The following is a 15,828-nucleotide window of genomic DNA, read 5'->3' as shown; positions in this document are numbered from 1 at the left end:
TGTCTGCCCACTGACTGGCCACCAAGAGGGGCGTGGAAGGCTGCAATAGCCGCCACGTAGACCTTCAGGGTGGAGTGGGTCAACCCAGCAGAGAGACGGGTCTGCAGGAACTCCAGCACTGTACCAACCGGGCAGTTAACTGGGTCTAGCTGGCGGTCTCCGCACCAAGAAGTGAAAAGTTTCCACTTCAAGGCGTACAGTCTCCTCGTGGAGGGAGCTCGGGATTGGAGGATGGTCTCCACAACCTCGGTTGAGAGACCGGAAGCTAGGAGTTGTGCCCCCTCAGGGGCCACACCCACAGTTTCCACAGCTCCGGGCGGGGGTGGATGATCATACCCTCCGCCTGTGAGAGGAGATCTCTCCTGACGGGAATCTCCCATGGAGTGCTGTCGAGGAGAGAAATCAGGTCCGAGAACCATACTCGGCCCGGCCAGAACGGGGCTACTAGCAGAAGACGGACCCCATCCCGGCGCACTCTCTCCAGAACTCCCGGGAGCAGAGCGATCGGGGGAAAGGCGTACAGACGAAGCCTCGGCCACGTCTGTCCCATGGCATCCAGCCCCAGTGGAGCTGGATGATTTAGAGAGAACCATAGGGGACAGTGCGATGTCGTACGAGTCGCAAACAAATCCACCTGAGCCTGGCCAAAGCCTCTCCATATCTGCTTCACCACCCTGGGGATCTGGTACGCTAGTTTGTACAAACGGCGTGAGCGCAGACCTCCCTGGTGGTTGATGTACGAGACCACCGCTGTGTTGTCGGTGCGCACCAACACATGGTGGCCTCTCAGGTCCGGGAGGAAATAACTCAGTGCGTGCAGCACGGCCAGCATCTCCAGGCAGTTGATATGCCACGTGAGATGGCGACCACTCCACAGACCACGGGCGGGGTGGCCACTCATGACCGCTCCCCAACCGGTGAGGGACGCGTCCGTCGCTAGCGTTACGCGGCGACAAGGAGCTCCCAGCACCGGGCCCTGAGACAAGAACCAAGGTTTCCTCCACATGTCCAAGGCACGTAGGCATCGCCGCGTGACTTTGAACATGCGAAGCGGGTTTCCCCTCGGGGAGAACCCCCTGGTCTTGAGCCACCACTGTAGGGGCCTCATGTACAGCAGGCCAATAGGTATCACGTTGGACGCAGCTGCCATCAGACCCAGCAGTCTCTGAAACTGCTTGACAGTGAGTGACCGGCCTTCTCTGACTCTCGCGACTGCGGTGAGGATCGACTCGATCCGAGCAGGAGACAAACGTGCCTGCATCGTGGTCGAATCCCACACCACGCCTAGATAAGTGGTCCTCTGTAATGGAGAAAGCACACTTTTCTTGGCGTTCAGTCTTAACCCCAGCTCTCTCATGTGGGCGAGAACGACATCTCGATGTCGAACCACCATCTGCTCTGATTGAGCTAAAATCAACCAATCGTCGATATAGTTTAGTATGCAGATGCCCCGGAGTCGCAACGGAGCCAGGGCTGCTTCCACACACTTCGTGAAAGTACGGGGTGAGAGTGCAAGACCGAAGGGAAGAACCCGATATTGGTATGCTTTGCCCCCAAAAGCAAACCTCAGGAACTTCTTGCGAGTGGGAAGGATGGATACATGGAAGTATGCGTCTTTTAGATCGATCGTGACAAACCAGTCCTCGGACCTGATCTGAGACACGACTTGTTTGAGAGTGAGCATCCTGAACTTCAGTCGCATGACTGAGCGGTTCAACTGACGCAGATCTAAAATGGGACGCAACCCCCCATCCTTCTTTGGAACTATGAAGTACCGGCTGTAGAACCCGGACTCTGCTTCGCGAGGAGGGACCACCTCGATGGCCTCCTTCCTCAAAAGAGTAACTACTTCTTGTTCCATGACCAGAGCCTGCTCGGGGCCCACCAGCATGATATCCTCAGATTTTACCTGCTCACCCTTGTCTAGCTCTTTCAGCAGGTCGGCTGGGTACGCCTGTAACACCGCCATGGTGTGCAGACACGCACCAGCCTGACCCGCTGCTGAGTACCCTCTGCCCACCAGCGCTGATGTTGTACGCAGCGGCTTGGAGGGCAATGCCGGAGCCTTTAAAGACGACGCCGCTCCAGGAGACAGATAGCTCGCAAGCGTCTGTTCTACCCGGGGCATCGTCTTGTAACCGCGCTCATTCATCCCCACCACATTGCCATAATAATCAGAGGCGGGGATAAAGAGACGGGCCGAGAACGGTCTTCCCCACGACTTCGACACCTCGGGCGGGACCAGCGCCGCGGGGAACGCTAGAGAAGGCACCCTCCGCAAAGAGAGCCTTCCGGGAGCGGAGAACATGCATCGAGAGAAGCTCGCCATGCGGGCAGTCAGCTCTCTCAAGAGCCGACTCAGCATGCTCCGCTCCCAGGCAGACAACGCACAAACTGTGTGTATCCCCACCCATAATGAAACGCGGGCAGGGAGGAACACACAGTCTGAAACACTGCCTGCCCTCGCCCTTGCTTATCTAATGTTTCTTTTTCTCTTGTGCTTTAGACATTGTATCTTTATTTCTTTCTTTTTTGGACAGACAACACCAAATAAGACTCACAACGAATATCAGACTGACACACACACAGAGCACTTGCTGAATGACAGAAAGCTGACGTCGGTTTCACCACACATGCTTTTATAGCTTCCTGGTCATTACGTCACCCACCCGTGACGTCTCGCCCATCTATTGGACTGATTACACACGAGGTTCAGAGCCGGACATGCTGAAGGGCATTCTCAAAGCGTCCTCTGACGCAGCTCGAGTTCCTGAAGAGGAATTGAAAAATAATTTCTAATAGATGATGATAATTTAAATGAAGCAGAACCCATCTACTTTTCCTGCCAATGGCCCACTGTATGATAAATATCTTTAACGGCTTTCTTTTTTTCCCTTCTCTTTTTAAGAAGGTCTATTTGCGTATCAAGGTCATCTCACCTCTCTCACGACCAGGGCAGTTGCCACATTTCTCTTTGGTTCTTTTATCGTGACCCGTTCTTTTTTATCTTTGGAGAGGGCAGATTCAGGAAGGTTGAGGAAATGAAACGAGGACGGTATAGCCTTCATTGTGGAAGGAGAGGTGATGTGGGAAATGACCTTTTAAGTCGTGTCTCAGAAATTCATACCCCAAAGGTTAGAAACGTTTTTGACGGACAGCTTGTCAAGTGGATATATTTACAAGAATTCAGTTTTTACAGGAACTTCATCCTATATTGGATATTGGCAATGCTCATAACTAAAGTGGGGAAATAAACTGATTTTAAATGATCTAGTTGATAGTTTTATAAAATCATATTTGGCATCTCAGGTGTAATTCATTGTGAAACCAGAAATTCCAGTAACTGGAATAACCAGAGAAAAAAAAGACCTTTTAACTACAGACAACCCCAAAATATATCAGATACTGTTTTGAAATTCGTTCCTGGTGGCTCACAGATAAGAGAAACAAAATATATAATTGTTCAGTCTTCTCTATAACATATTACAATATTAACACTGTAAAGTAAATATTATTGTATAACAAATGTGAACAGTAATTCCTCAAAAGTAGATTCAGAACAACATCTGATGTGTAACATTATATTAGATCCGTGCATTACAGTAGGTCTTAATATAGGCCGCCTCATTAATGTTAATCTAACAATAAAAGAAAAGAGGAGGGAATCACTTGCTTCTCATGATTGAACTGCTTTTGTAGTTTTAATAATCAATTTATGTGTAATTAACAGACAAAACTTTAACTCGATTTTTTTCAAAATTGACTTTGCTGACTCTGTCGAATTCAAACAGGTGTAGCTCGGTCATTTTTTGTCCGATTCCAACAAATCATATATCATTCTCAAAGTCTTTTAATGGAGAATGTGAACATAAAAATAACTATTTTTTTAAAAATGTGCTCATTGTGACTCATTTTGCCAGCATAGGTCACAAATGTCTTGTAAACGGTATTACATTTAGAATTTTCTTTTTCTCTATATATATCGTATTGTATCATATATCGTATCATATCGCATCGTATTATATCAAGTTCTAGATGCAATGTATGTGCTTTCAGGGCATATGTCTATATACTCCATAAGCATGTTCCTGTTCAGTTTTGAACTGTTTATGATTAAGCAATCAAAATAGTAAAAATATGCATAAGAGTGAGGACAAATATATCAATATGATTTCAATGAAGACATATTAAGACACAGGAAACCCTTACAAAATGTCATTTATTATTTATATTTCGTTTTTTATTAACAAAAAGAAAAACACTATCAGTTTTTTTTTCTTTTTCTTTTTTTGCCAATATCTGATAGTTATATAAGCTTCTATTAGTACAAATTAATCAACAAAAACGATAAATCGTTTACCTCTAGATTGTACCAGGTGCAATGACAACTACAATTTTAATTGGCCTTTGGGGTTCATCTTCTTAGGAAAGATAACTTGCAAGAGAGCAAGCTCATGAGGAATGCTTATTCTGAGCAAAACTAGGGTGGCTTCGTGTCGAGAGAAGTGCTCATAGAGCAATCTCAATGGCAATGAGGTCGAAAAACATTGTCCTGGACAGAGTGGGAGGATGACATGTCTAACCCATCACTGGAAGTGTTGTTTGGCGGCCATATAATCCTTCATGCATCATTTCAATGTCTGCGATGTCTTGTCTGCGGCCAAGGCCTGTTGGGAGCATGCACTTAACTGAGCCCTGGGACTAAAGCCTGCCTCCTGTCAGAATGGTGAGATAACCAAGTGTGGTATTGCAGGTAATGACTATTCCCTGTGACTGGGGCTCAGTGTCTTGAAGGTCTCACGGGTCTCATTGTGAACTATTCGAAGTATAGTGCCAAGCTGATGTACAATTTCGCTGGCACTTGCAATTCTTTGACCCCAGATGCAATTTTGAATTTTATTTCCATTAGCTGTAGCGCTCTAAACCATTATTTTCTCCAGCAGGTCTAGCTTTTAACATCTTCATTATATTTAGGGTGATGTCTCTCAATTCTGAGCTTCAGTCAGTTTATTACCAAATAAAATTAGGTTGATTTAACAACGTTATTTCAGGTGCAAATCATACAATTTTTACAACTGTTCTCACATTCAGTTGGACAAAGGCTGTGCCCAAAACCTGAGAATACGTCACACAAGATGTTGTAAACTAAACTGAGCTGGACAAAATTGAGCGTTTGGAATTAAAAAGAGAAGAATTGTCCGCTGGAGTCGTGTGGATTACTTTAAGGATGCCTAAATATGGATTTTAGACTGTCAAAAATGGTCTATGGTGAGCACCATTCACTTGCATTAGATGGAGAAAAATCCTGGAACGTTTTCTTCCAAAACCTTAATTTCTCTTTTGCTGAATAAAGTTCATATACATATTAGTTGACCTGGGTGAGTAAGTAATCGGGAAATTTTGATTTTTAGGTGAACTATTCCTTCAATCTGGCATGTTGGTTTTGATTAGTCCTGTACCTGAAACCAGGATACTACTTACAAAATGTTAACACTTTGGCTGCATCCGAAAGCTAAAAAATGCTGCCTTTGAAGGATTTATTCCAAGGTAGGAAGGCATCTAGGCATGTCCGAATCCAATGTTAGCTTCACTTCCATATCTGCTGAGATGCCTTCATCTGATGAAAAGCAGCATAGATGTATCCTTCGCTGCCGTTGATGTCCCACAATCCTGTGCGTTCCATTCTGTGACAGTTGAGCTAATAAGAAATATAGCATCTGAAAATTGTGATTGGTGGTCAGTTTGTGTGCAAATGTATGTTTCTGACCAACTTTTTTTCCAATTTTGATGTTATTTCTAGTGAGAAATTAGTATTGTAGTAATTAATAATTATTCACTAAATTATCATCAAAGTTCTCTCTGATTTGTTGAAGATCGTAAAACCATTATGCTGCATCAGAAGTCTGTCAGAAATCAGTTTTGTAAGGTACCTTCATACACAAACCCAATTTCCTGCATTGCCTGATAGGACAGTGAGGCAAAAAGTCAGCTGCCTAAGCTTTCAGACACTTTTGACTGACTGGTCATCTGCCTTTGTTTTTGGACGCAACATGTGTGCCGAAGCATAAATTAATCTATATTGCAGCACACCTGGAGCTTATAGTTGTTAAGTGCCTTGCTCAAGGGTACCATAGCAGTCATCAACTGAGGAACAGTGCACTTACCATTGAGCCTCTCTAGAACCCCCTTTAGGGTTTTCATGCAAAATGTACTAGGTAATTATTTTTGCTGCACCTCTGAAAAGCAGAGAATCTTCAGATGTGAATTTTTAGATTGTGGTGATCTAAACTGGCTCTGGCTCTGGCTCTTTTTCTAGTGAAGTGGCTGGCGCTGTACAGATGGCCTATTTTTTTTAAAGTGGGGCTCCTTACCTCCATCGAGGAGCTGCGGAGTGGTAAACACTCCTTTCAACACTGGCGCCTGTGATTTGGGCGCCTGTGTCCCAAATTAAATGATCCACTTATGATTTACTTTGCCTATGCCCCTCGCATCCTCAAGAGCCCCCTACTCTTTCCATCTGTAATTCTAACACACCCCTCCTCTATCATAGAGGTACCCCTGTATGCTAGCTCCCATGATCTCTGTTTCCTCATGGGGTCTACGCATACAAGATGCTCTCTGTTTGATTTTCATATTGCATTCTTTTGCACATAATCACTGTTGTTTGCACTCTTGCCGTACTGTGTTCTCAAACAAGACCCGTGCTGAGGTGTTTTCTTCCTGAATAGGTAAGTTTTGTTTTAGTTTGAAGCGAGGGTGCTATCACCTCCTACTGCATTGCTTGATTCAAGCACCAATTTTTGGATATACCTCTTTAGCATAGCACCCTTCGGGCTATCTCTGGCTGTGTCAGATAAGTCAGATGCTACCCAAACCACCCACTACTCTGCTTTGCTCTCAGAGTGAGATGATATTTTTCGAGAGGAGGAAAAAAAGAGGCAACAAGGGCTTGTGCTTATCTAAAATTCTTGATGCAGTTGTTTTTGTGAGGGAGTCATATTTTGCAAGCTTTATGTCTTGTGTATGCTTGCATTTTGCATCGGAAACAAAGCCTTTGAACATCAAGAGAGATGTGCAAGTTAATGGTCACAGTTTTTTCTGTTTTTTAGAGCAGAGTTTTCAAAGTGGGTCTGCAAAGTGAGCACTGGATGGAAATTTGAGAGAAAGATAATGAAAATAGTGTTGTCATAGTTATTTTCAAGTTTGTACATCTTTATTGTGGGTAGAAAAAAAGGGTGCACTGTCAACTTGAGATAAAGTAAATATTTTCTAAATAGTTTTGTAATTAGTTTTGGCTTTGGTACAACACAAAACTTTAGGGAAAAAATGATTTAGATCATATTTAATGCCAGTTAGTAAAGCATTAAAACTAGAAGCTGTGTAAGATTAGATGAAACTCTCTGTATGTACTGTAGTCAACAAGATAATAGAGATTAATTAGAGCAATATAAATAGATGAGAATGGCAGAAAAACAAACACATTACAATGTAGGCCGAATAATCTCAAAACAATAGTGTGGGTTCTGCTAGTTTTGGTCGTCATGGCAACGCAAACACACAACTGTGGTCAAAATTTTGTCCGGCCAACTTTCCTTCTTCCAGCCGATGAATTTTGTATCATATTTGCTCAGTGTCTTATGTGACTCATTCTGTGTGCATCATTGAGTTTTCCTTTGTTTCATTTACAATTCAGATGCACTTTATGTGCCTGAAATCAAGAGGCAGCTATCGAAGGCTTGACAACCTATCTGACATCAAAAAGGCTGGGGGAGAGTCAAGTCATGATCAACACTGCGCCACCCTATGGATGTTGAATTTCTTCAGCAGCCAAAGTTGAAGACACCCCCCCAAGAGTTTTTTTTTTTTTTAACTTCATAAAAATATAAGTACATTCTCATCACAGCCTCTTGAGCATCTGGTTGAAATGTGCCTCAGGCTTATGTTTAAAAAACTGAATTTCTTACCAAATAAATGTGGGCCTCCTTTTATGCAGTGCAAGACACGACCCAAGTTAAAGATGTATAACTGTTTATCACATATTGGGTCCATGGTATTAAATATTAAAAAAAAAAAAAAAACTGATCTAGGACACTGAGATCAGGCACACAGTACCTATCTGCAGCAGAAGGAAATATGAGTCACAGATATAGTTCTGTCACACAACTTGAAGAATCTGTTTGGTGGACATTCAAGCCTGTGCCATCCTCTCCCACTTTAGATCTGAAGGTTCTTCTCTTTATCGTCTGTCTCTCGCCATCTGTAAAATGAAAGCCAGACTGACTGTGCTGGTGAGTCACGCAACACATCAATTGCCTGCGACTAGCCACTTGTTTGACCTGTAACTGTTTTTGAGAGTGACTCACTTACACATGGCAAATTAATGATGTACTGATATCTGTTATTATTTATAGGTGGATATCATTGTGGCTCAAGGTTACAGTGGCACTGTAGTGTCACTAGAGTTTTTATTTTTTATTTTTCCCAATATTGCAGCTACTTCTCATACAATGCTTTCCAACAAGAAGAAGCATTTTGGAGCTCTTGTTGAGAGTGTGTGAGTGGACGTAAATCAGGGAGTTCATAATTTTTCTTTTTTTTTTCTTTTTGAATGATGGAGCAAAGATGTTCTCTCTCACTTCAAGATCGCAAATGGCACTCTAAGATTGCAAATATGTCAAACACATGCAGAAAGATGATATTTTGTGGCTAAAATGTTCATAATTATAAATAAAATTGTATAAATATAAAATAAAATATAAATTGATGCATTAGATTTAATTAAATAACAATTAACAGTGCTTGTACAGCATTAATTAATTGTGCTTATTTTATTTTTAACATTTCAAGTTGAGTGTATTTGTACATAAATTAATGAACAGTAGTACATTTATAAATTCTAATTATAAAAAAAATGTTCTTCATTGTTAGTTCATGATACTTCAAAATTTATTTTACAGTAGATTGTTAAAAGAGAATGAGGAGTGGGGAATCGAAATCCTGGAGTAGATTAGCGTGATTGCAGAATGTTTTAAGAGGTAAGGGGGGAATTGCTGTTGGTCCAATCCCCATCATATAGTCTGCTTGTGCTACATACTTCTAAATATAGGAAATTATTAGGAAAATGTCAGAGAGGCTGTCTCGATTAGCTTTTACTTCTGGGGCCACAACCAGAAAAAAACTAAATCATTTGCACTTATGTGAAAATTAGCAAAAAGTTCCTTGAATTCTGTTGGAGGTAGTACATTGGGCGCTTTCATTGATTTTCCCATCATTGCAGGCATTTGAGTGCCGTCAAAGTCCTCCCCAGTCTCCTTCAATTAGCTTTCTGTCTAGGAGCTCTGTCAATCCCCATCTGCTCTCACGTCTATCAATGGCTCCCCTCCATTGAGCAAGAGAGAGATAGAGACAAGCCCTGTATTTGGAGCCTTTTTGCAGGAGAACAAATAAAGCTGAGACAGTGGAATGTCCAAACTCTCCATGTCACATACGGGAGCGTTCATAAGCAGAAACACAAGACATTTTGAGACAATTGGTAAACAGTTTGGTCTTTGGACCTTGAATATCAAACACCCCACTTCAAAAAAACCCTGCTGTTTCTCATTGCCCTGGAGGTAACTGGCTCCAGATAAGTTGCGTCCGAAATCAGAGATGGAAATTGTTCGAGCTGCTGAGTCCCATGAGGGCTTGGCATCTCCAGCCAGCAGGACCATATGGACAGTCAGAGAAGAGATGGCTCCAATTTCCATTTCTGACTCTTTTTTTTTTTCCCTGCTCCCCACTAGATTTAGGAGGGGCTCTTTAGCAATGTCCAGCTTTTGAATAGTCCGTGGTTATAATTCCACTGATGGCTGGATAATTTGAGAAAGCTTATGCTTTTCCCTGAAGAAAACATGGAGACACATAGGAGAGACACAATACGTCTAGAACAGAAGATGATGTTGACTTTGTGGCCCTGTTTAGCTGTTTTTGCATGACTGCGCATTTGTATTCCAGAGTTTGGCTTAGTCTTGATGGGTGGTGTAATTACCAAGCAGTTGGGTGAGCAATGAAATTGGCGACATTGAGATGACATGCTGAGATGTGCCAAAGAAGCGGCGAAGAAGTGCATTATGCCACAGATAAATTACTCCCATAGTTTTATCCTTGTGTGCACTACTTCCTGTAGTTGCCACATACTGATTTCACAACTGTGTAAATCCACAAATATTGTAAAAGTCCAGAATTCTGACATGACTCTTCTGTGGTTTCATTAAATACCCACAGACTCATTTGATCGAAAGGCTGCAGTGTCTAAACACATATGCAGCCGTGGTACCAGCAGATGCTTCCCTTGTGTGTTTGCTAATGCACTGTAGGCGATTCGGAAGAGTCCTGAAATGGCCAAGCAGTCTCCTTTATGATGGTCCAGACGTTCAGGGCTGGTCCTAGGAAGCTAATTCACAACAGGGATGAGAAATAATGAGCCGCTGAATAGTGGGAAGGCAAAGAAATAAAGCCCCAGCAGCTAGCATGCAGCAAGGTCAAATTTGACAAGAGGAACCCTTTGGAGAGGTTAAGAGTTTGGGGATATTCTCCATTGTTTCATAGCCTCATTTTGGTATCGACCTCAAGGGGAGGGGTGCTACATTGTTTTTTTCCCCCAAATTGTTGTAAGTGTTAAAGGAAATGTCAATATTAGCAACAGTGCTTGAAATGTTAATAACAGCAGATAACTGGAAAAGAGAGACCAAACAAGAAGCATACAGTCTAGCAGAATGACTCATCGAGCAGACGTAATGACCGCTGACTCCCATTACGAAGATGTGAGGTGAGTTGAAGACCCAGGGCACCAAGTTCTGTGGAGGTGTACTCTACCTTTTTTTTTGACAGGCTGAAATCTGATGTTTGTCTAATGAGCCTCCCGATAAATCTCCTTTCCTATATTCCCTCGGCTGTTCTTCATCCTCACGCCTTCTCTGAGTTATAAATAAATTCCTGCTGCATTAATGTCCTTGTCACAATAAAGCAGTCTCCGACAAATGCACTGTTGAAATTACTTCACTGATGGGGCAACCTTGGTAATTTCATATGGCAGTCTTTACCTGAGGAATATATTAAATTTTCAATGAGGTAAATGACATGTGGCAGTCTTTACCTAAGGAGTCTGTGAAAGTTAATATGAGTCAAATGAGAAGGTTTTTGCTTGAAAATCCAACTGAGATGTTCGGAGCTACATCTTTCAGTGCCTAACAATCCAAATATGATTTTGTAATATATAGCCTTCTAATTAACACTAATACAACCAAACATATTTTTATTATATATTTTTTTTCACAGCAATTTACTGCCATCATTTGATCAGTTTACCTCAACAAACCTCTTTCTTTTCTTTTTTCACTATTTGTTTTTCTTGCAGTGCAATCCTATTTCCCTTCCTGCATTCTTCATCCCATCACCTGCTGCAGTGCCTGGAGGGGTTAGCCCCAACTCTCCTGCTCAAACTGAGCGATTATTCCTCAGCTCATTCGGTTTGACTGGAGGGAGAAGGCGGCTTAGAGCCTCTCTTGTTGAGGAAGGGTGATCAGAAATATGGAGAAGAGATACGAGGCTTGGGGTATTGGCTCTCCTGGTCAGTACCTTACCTTTCAGCTCCTTTCACTAAGCCTGTTTAGATTCACAGCAACATCTCCCTTCAGCGCTTTACAAATCCTTGTGATTTCCCTGAAAATTGTCCAATGGATATAGTACATTTTGTTCAAGAAAGGTTGTCTTATTTTTATTTGTAAATGAACCTTTTTGACAGGAGGGTGAATGAGTTAATCTTTTGAATAGATTAGTGAATAATGCTTTGTTTGATCAGATTAATTCTCGTTTGTTGTTATTGGACTTGTTTGGAATGAATTTTCTGACAGTTTAGTCAATAACAGCTGTATGCGGATATAGACAGTATATCTGGAAGCATAGACTTACTGACTTTTTTTTTTTTAAGAAATAATGTCCTCTTCAAAATTTAACCCTTCCACGAGAACTTGTTAAAAAGTTCACCCAAAAAATGGCTTTTTTTCTTGCACTCATGTATTTAGTTGCAGTGGTTAACAATGGCGTCTGAGTTTCTGAGGACTTGGAATCAATTTGAATACTTTTATGGTGCTTTTGCATCCATTTTGAATCTTGAAAGCTCCAGTCACCATTTACTGTAATTGAATGGAAAAGAGTGACCAATACATAACTCCAAATATATATTTCTGTCTTCAGTGGAATGAAGCATTTTTGGAGGGTCAATTAATAGTTTAAGAAATAGTGTCGCTTGCAAAGTTAAACCTTTCTAGAAAAAAAAAAAACACTTAAGGATTTCATCCACTGATATACGTTTGCAATCCTCAACTTGTTATGTGGGAATGGGCTTTATGTGTCCTTTATGGTGCATCGAGTGTGTGATGGGGCGGCTTGGCTCGTGCCAGCAGGGAATCTCACATAACTCATCTCAGTGGGAGATGGGCATTCGTACAGTTGGGTGGTAACATCAGGAGCAGGAGCCCAGAAAATGGGTGAAACAGAGGAGAAGTGAGTGTGATTCTGGCTTATTTCATGATTTCATATCACAGAGCTGTAGAACAGCTCAGTCCAGCCTCATGCAGCTTCTCCTCTCATTCTAAACTGGTCATGCTGGCGTGGGCCCAGCAGGAGCTTTACAGGCTTTAAGGGCTCAGCTGCCAGCTCTGTGATTGACAGGCATCAGTACTGATGTATGTGACGGGCAGCCCCTTGACAGCGCCTGCAGATATCTCAGTGCAGGAGGCTAATTAACTGTCCTCCGATAAATCATTGAATGTGGCGACTAGCCTGAGGTTAGGAGGAGAGTTTCTAGCAGTTGGTTAGTGTTAACACTTAGCATATATCTTGCCTTGTGAAATCAAATGTAAATGACAATAACTGCAGTTCGGGGCTCTATCAAGCAGAAATGCCTCTATGGACTAAAATTTACATCCCATTATGGTTATTTATGCTCTAATACTCAGGGATTAGCAGTTTACACTTGTTTTTACTGGATGGTCATTGTTGCTAATGTGTCTGGATAAATAAATGCATCATCACAACATTGAGATTACAGATTTTTGTTTGCCTTACACTTTAGTACTCAAAATAGGGTTAGCTACAGTAGTCTGTGAAATAAGACATTTTTGTGGCTAAATTATTGAACAACTAGAGGGCTGGAAATCCAGCAATTCACCAAATTAACTCTTTCTTTTCACTGCCCCATGAAACAGGTTTCTTATTTTAGGGTTAATCAAAGGAATGGTTTGAATGGTAGAATTTTATTTGAGAGACCAGTTAAAGGACCCATAGAAGAATCGAAATTTAGATTTATTTTCTCCTCTGCATCAGCCATATTTTGAATGTCAAAATTTGGACACTGCAAAAAAAAAGTTAGTGTGTAAGAGAGCCATATTGAGTGTACAGAACACAAATAACTGGTAAACTTGAATGTGTTCTGCTCAATCTGTTGGCACACATGACCAATCAAGAGTTTTATAAGCAGGAACTATAGCACCTGCTACATTGTTACACCCTATTGGTTAGTAAAGTGCAAGGTTTGTTGCTATCTCTTATTCAAGAGGAAGCCCTGATGTGGGCTAAATCCCTCTCATTCAAGGTTGATCTAGCCCACATCACACTGCAAGAAGAAGAGGTGAAAGGTTAATACATAAATAAGTGTGTGTATATAAATAAATAAAGGGTCTTGAGATTTAGAGACGTCCACTGATATTGCGACCTAATAAAGGCTATGCAGCGTTTCTCTGGAGCCAGGGCCCTGGCCTCGCAATTGGCAACCTGTCCACATCAGAGTGTAATTTAAGACCTTCCCCAAGAGAGCCTAACAGAGTTAGGACATGCCTCTCCATTTCACTTTTCCTCATTCCCCATTTCTTCATGCCAGACCTTAGGCAACTTCTTTCACACTCTATCTCTGTTCCAAAAATGAGAGATCCTTGCTGTTTACTGCCTACATAGGGAGTTTCTTTCTAAGACAGTATCATATCTGAAACAGAACCTCAGAAGTGGCTGGCTTGGGTGCTTTGCAAATGCCGGAGGTCCGGCTTTTAGTAGATTTCAGTATTGTTTGAGTTCGATTTATAATCTGTTTGGAACAGTCTTCACAACTTGAGCTTGCTTATGATGCCGCTTGCGGAGGCAGCTCACTAGGTTTTGGAACAGAGTGTCTTTCTGTTCTCCATGTACACACCAACTAATCCTTCTTTAAATTCACCTGTAAGCATTCCAGCAGCCATTTATTTTCCTGACCTGACGTCTTTTCATTCTCTTCTGCTTGCCATCCATTTATCCTCCTACTCCTCTATCTTCCTCCCTATGCCAGCCTCTCCTTCCTATTTACTTTTCATCTCTTCTACCTGTCTGTGCCAGCCCCTGTACTTCCACATTACTGCAGTCATCCATCCATCTCGTTTCCCTCCTTATGTAGTCTATTGTCACTGCTCCTCATGCCCTCTTTTTGTCCCCTCCATGTGGTGCAAGGCAACCGAAGCATTGTTCCCATTCAGACTGAGGTCTAGTGCCTCGCCAGATTTTTCATCTTTAAATTCATCCCCTTTTTTAGCACGTCAAGTTAAACATACTCCCACTTTTTAAAACATGTTATAAGACAACTGTTTTCTGTTCAGTTCCATTGGGCTCCATATTGTTGTTTTTGCAGGAGTGCATCATAGGTAAACGCACATTAGTCCAAATATGTCCAATCTGAGTCAGGTAAACACAAAACCAGGCTAACTATAGGGTTACCTTAAGACCAAGGCTGTCCAAACTCGGTCCTGGAGGGCCACTGTCCTGCAGAGTTTAGCTGCAACTTGCCTCAACACAACTGCCTGGAAGTTTCTAGCAAGAGCTTGATTAGCTGGTTCAGGTGTCTTTAACTGGGGTTGGAGCTAAACTTTACAGGAGAGTGGCCCTCCAGGAGCAGGATTAGACATCCCTGGTTAAGACTGTTTTACCAACAAGATATCCAGGCACACCACGACTACTCGATTTTGAAAACATTTTTGCTCGTACTTAAACCATACCACTAGGCTAACATGTCTTATACTTATTACTAAGTTATTCAAACGTTTTCTAAGTGAAGTCTTATGTTGTCTGTTGTCCCAAGTCAGACAGGCCTGCACCTGACGCCTTCTCAATCAAAATAGGTGCATGATGCACCTGCATGGCAGCAACGCAAGACCCACCCCTCATTCCAACCCATCCAATAAGCAAGGAGAACTTTCTGTTCTCACCACCATTCCCCTAACAGTAAAGAGCAACTATACATCTGAACTCTTGCTCTTTATTGAATTAACATGGGGGTCAGATTGAATTACGTGTTGTTGCGGTCCCATTTTGAGTAAATGGCATTATGACAGTTGAGATTTAAAGTGGTGATTTGTTGAACGCCAAGAGAAATAAATGGCCCTCTAGAGTCCAAAGCTCTGGCCAGTGTTAAGCACCCTCACTACACACTGAGAGATCGAGAGAGAGAGGATTGAGCTCTCTTCCAACAACTCAATTTATCCACTGAGTTTAACCACCCCATTTGGCTCACGCTGAGAGCCACAAAAGCCTTCATTACCTTTGTTTTTAATCACTTAATTTCCCCCTTTTAATAAATAAAGAAATCTACAAATGAACAAACAGTGTAAGGAATGGTGAGGCTGCTCCGTAATAGCTCATAAATTGTTCAAAACGGGTAATTAGCTACTGTACTGTCTCTTACTGGGCTTGGCTCCACTTGCACACAAACAGGAGCCATACGCCAAGCATTCCCTTTACTTATTCTCAAATAAGCTGCCATTGAAGAGC

The 15,828-nt window shown here is 42.2% G+C and overlaps 1 protein-coding gene across 2 annotated transcripts in view; it reads left to right on the top strand.

The window, feature by feature from the left end:
* Positions 1-15,828, top strand: part of LOC107720650 (leucine-rich repeat transmembrane neuronal protein 4-like) — a 108,445-nt gene that overhangs the window by 19,622 nt on the left and 72,995 nt on the right. The window contains exon 3 of one of the 2 annotated variants that reach the window (XM_016528424.1): positions 7,694-7,846. The exons of the other annotated variant lie outside the window; for it this stretch is intronic. Coding sequence (XP_016383910.1) covers positions 7,694-7,837 — 144 coding nt within the window. The 3' untranslated portion in view covers positions 7,838-7,846. Of the gene's footprint in view, positions 1-7,693; positions 7,847-15,828 lie in introns of those variants that run through there. 2 annotated transcript variants of the gene reach the window in all.

The sequence above is a fragment of the Sinocyclocheilus rhinocerous genome, unplaced genomic scaffold, assembly GCF_001515625.1.
Source record: "Sinocyclocheilus rhinocerous isolate Xijiao unplaced genomic scaffold, SAMN03320098_v1.1 scaffold132, whole genome shotgun sequence".
In the NCBI taxonomy this organism is placed as follows: Eukaryota; Metazoa; Chordata; class Actinopteri; order Cypriniformes; family Cyprinidae; genus Sinocyclocheilus; species Sinocyclocheilus rhinocerous.
This window is presented reverse-complemented; position numbering and strand designations above follow the sequence as displayed.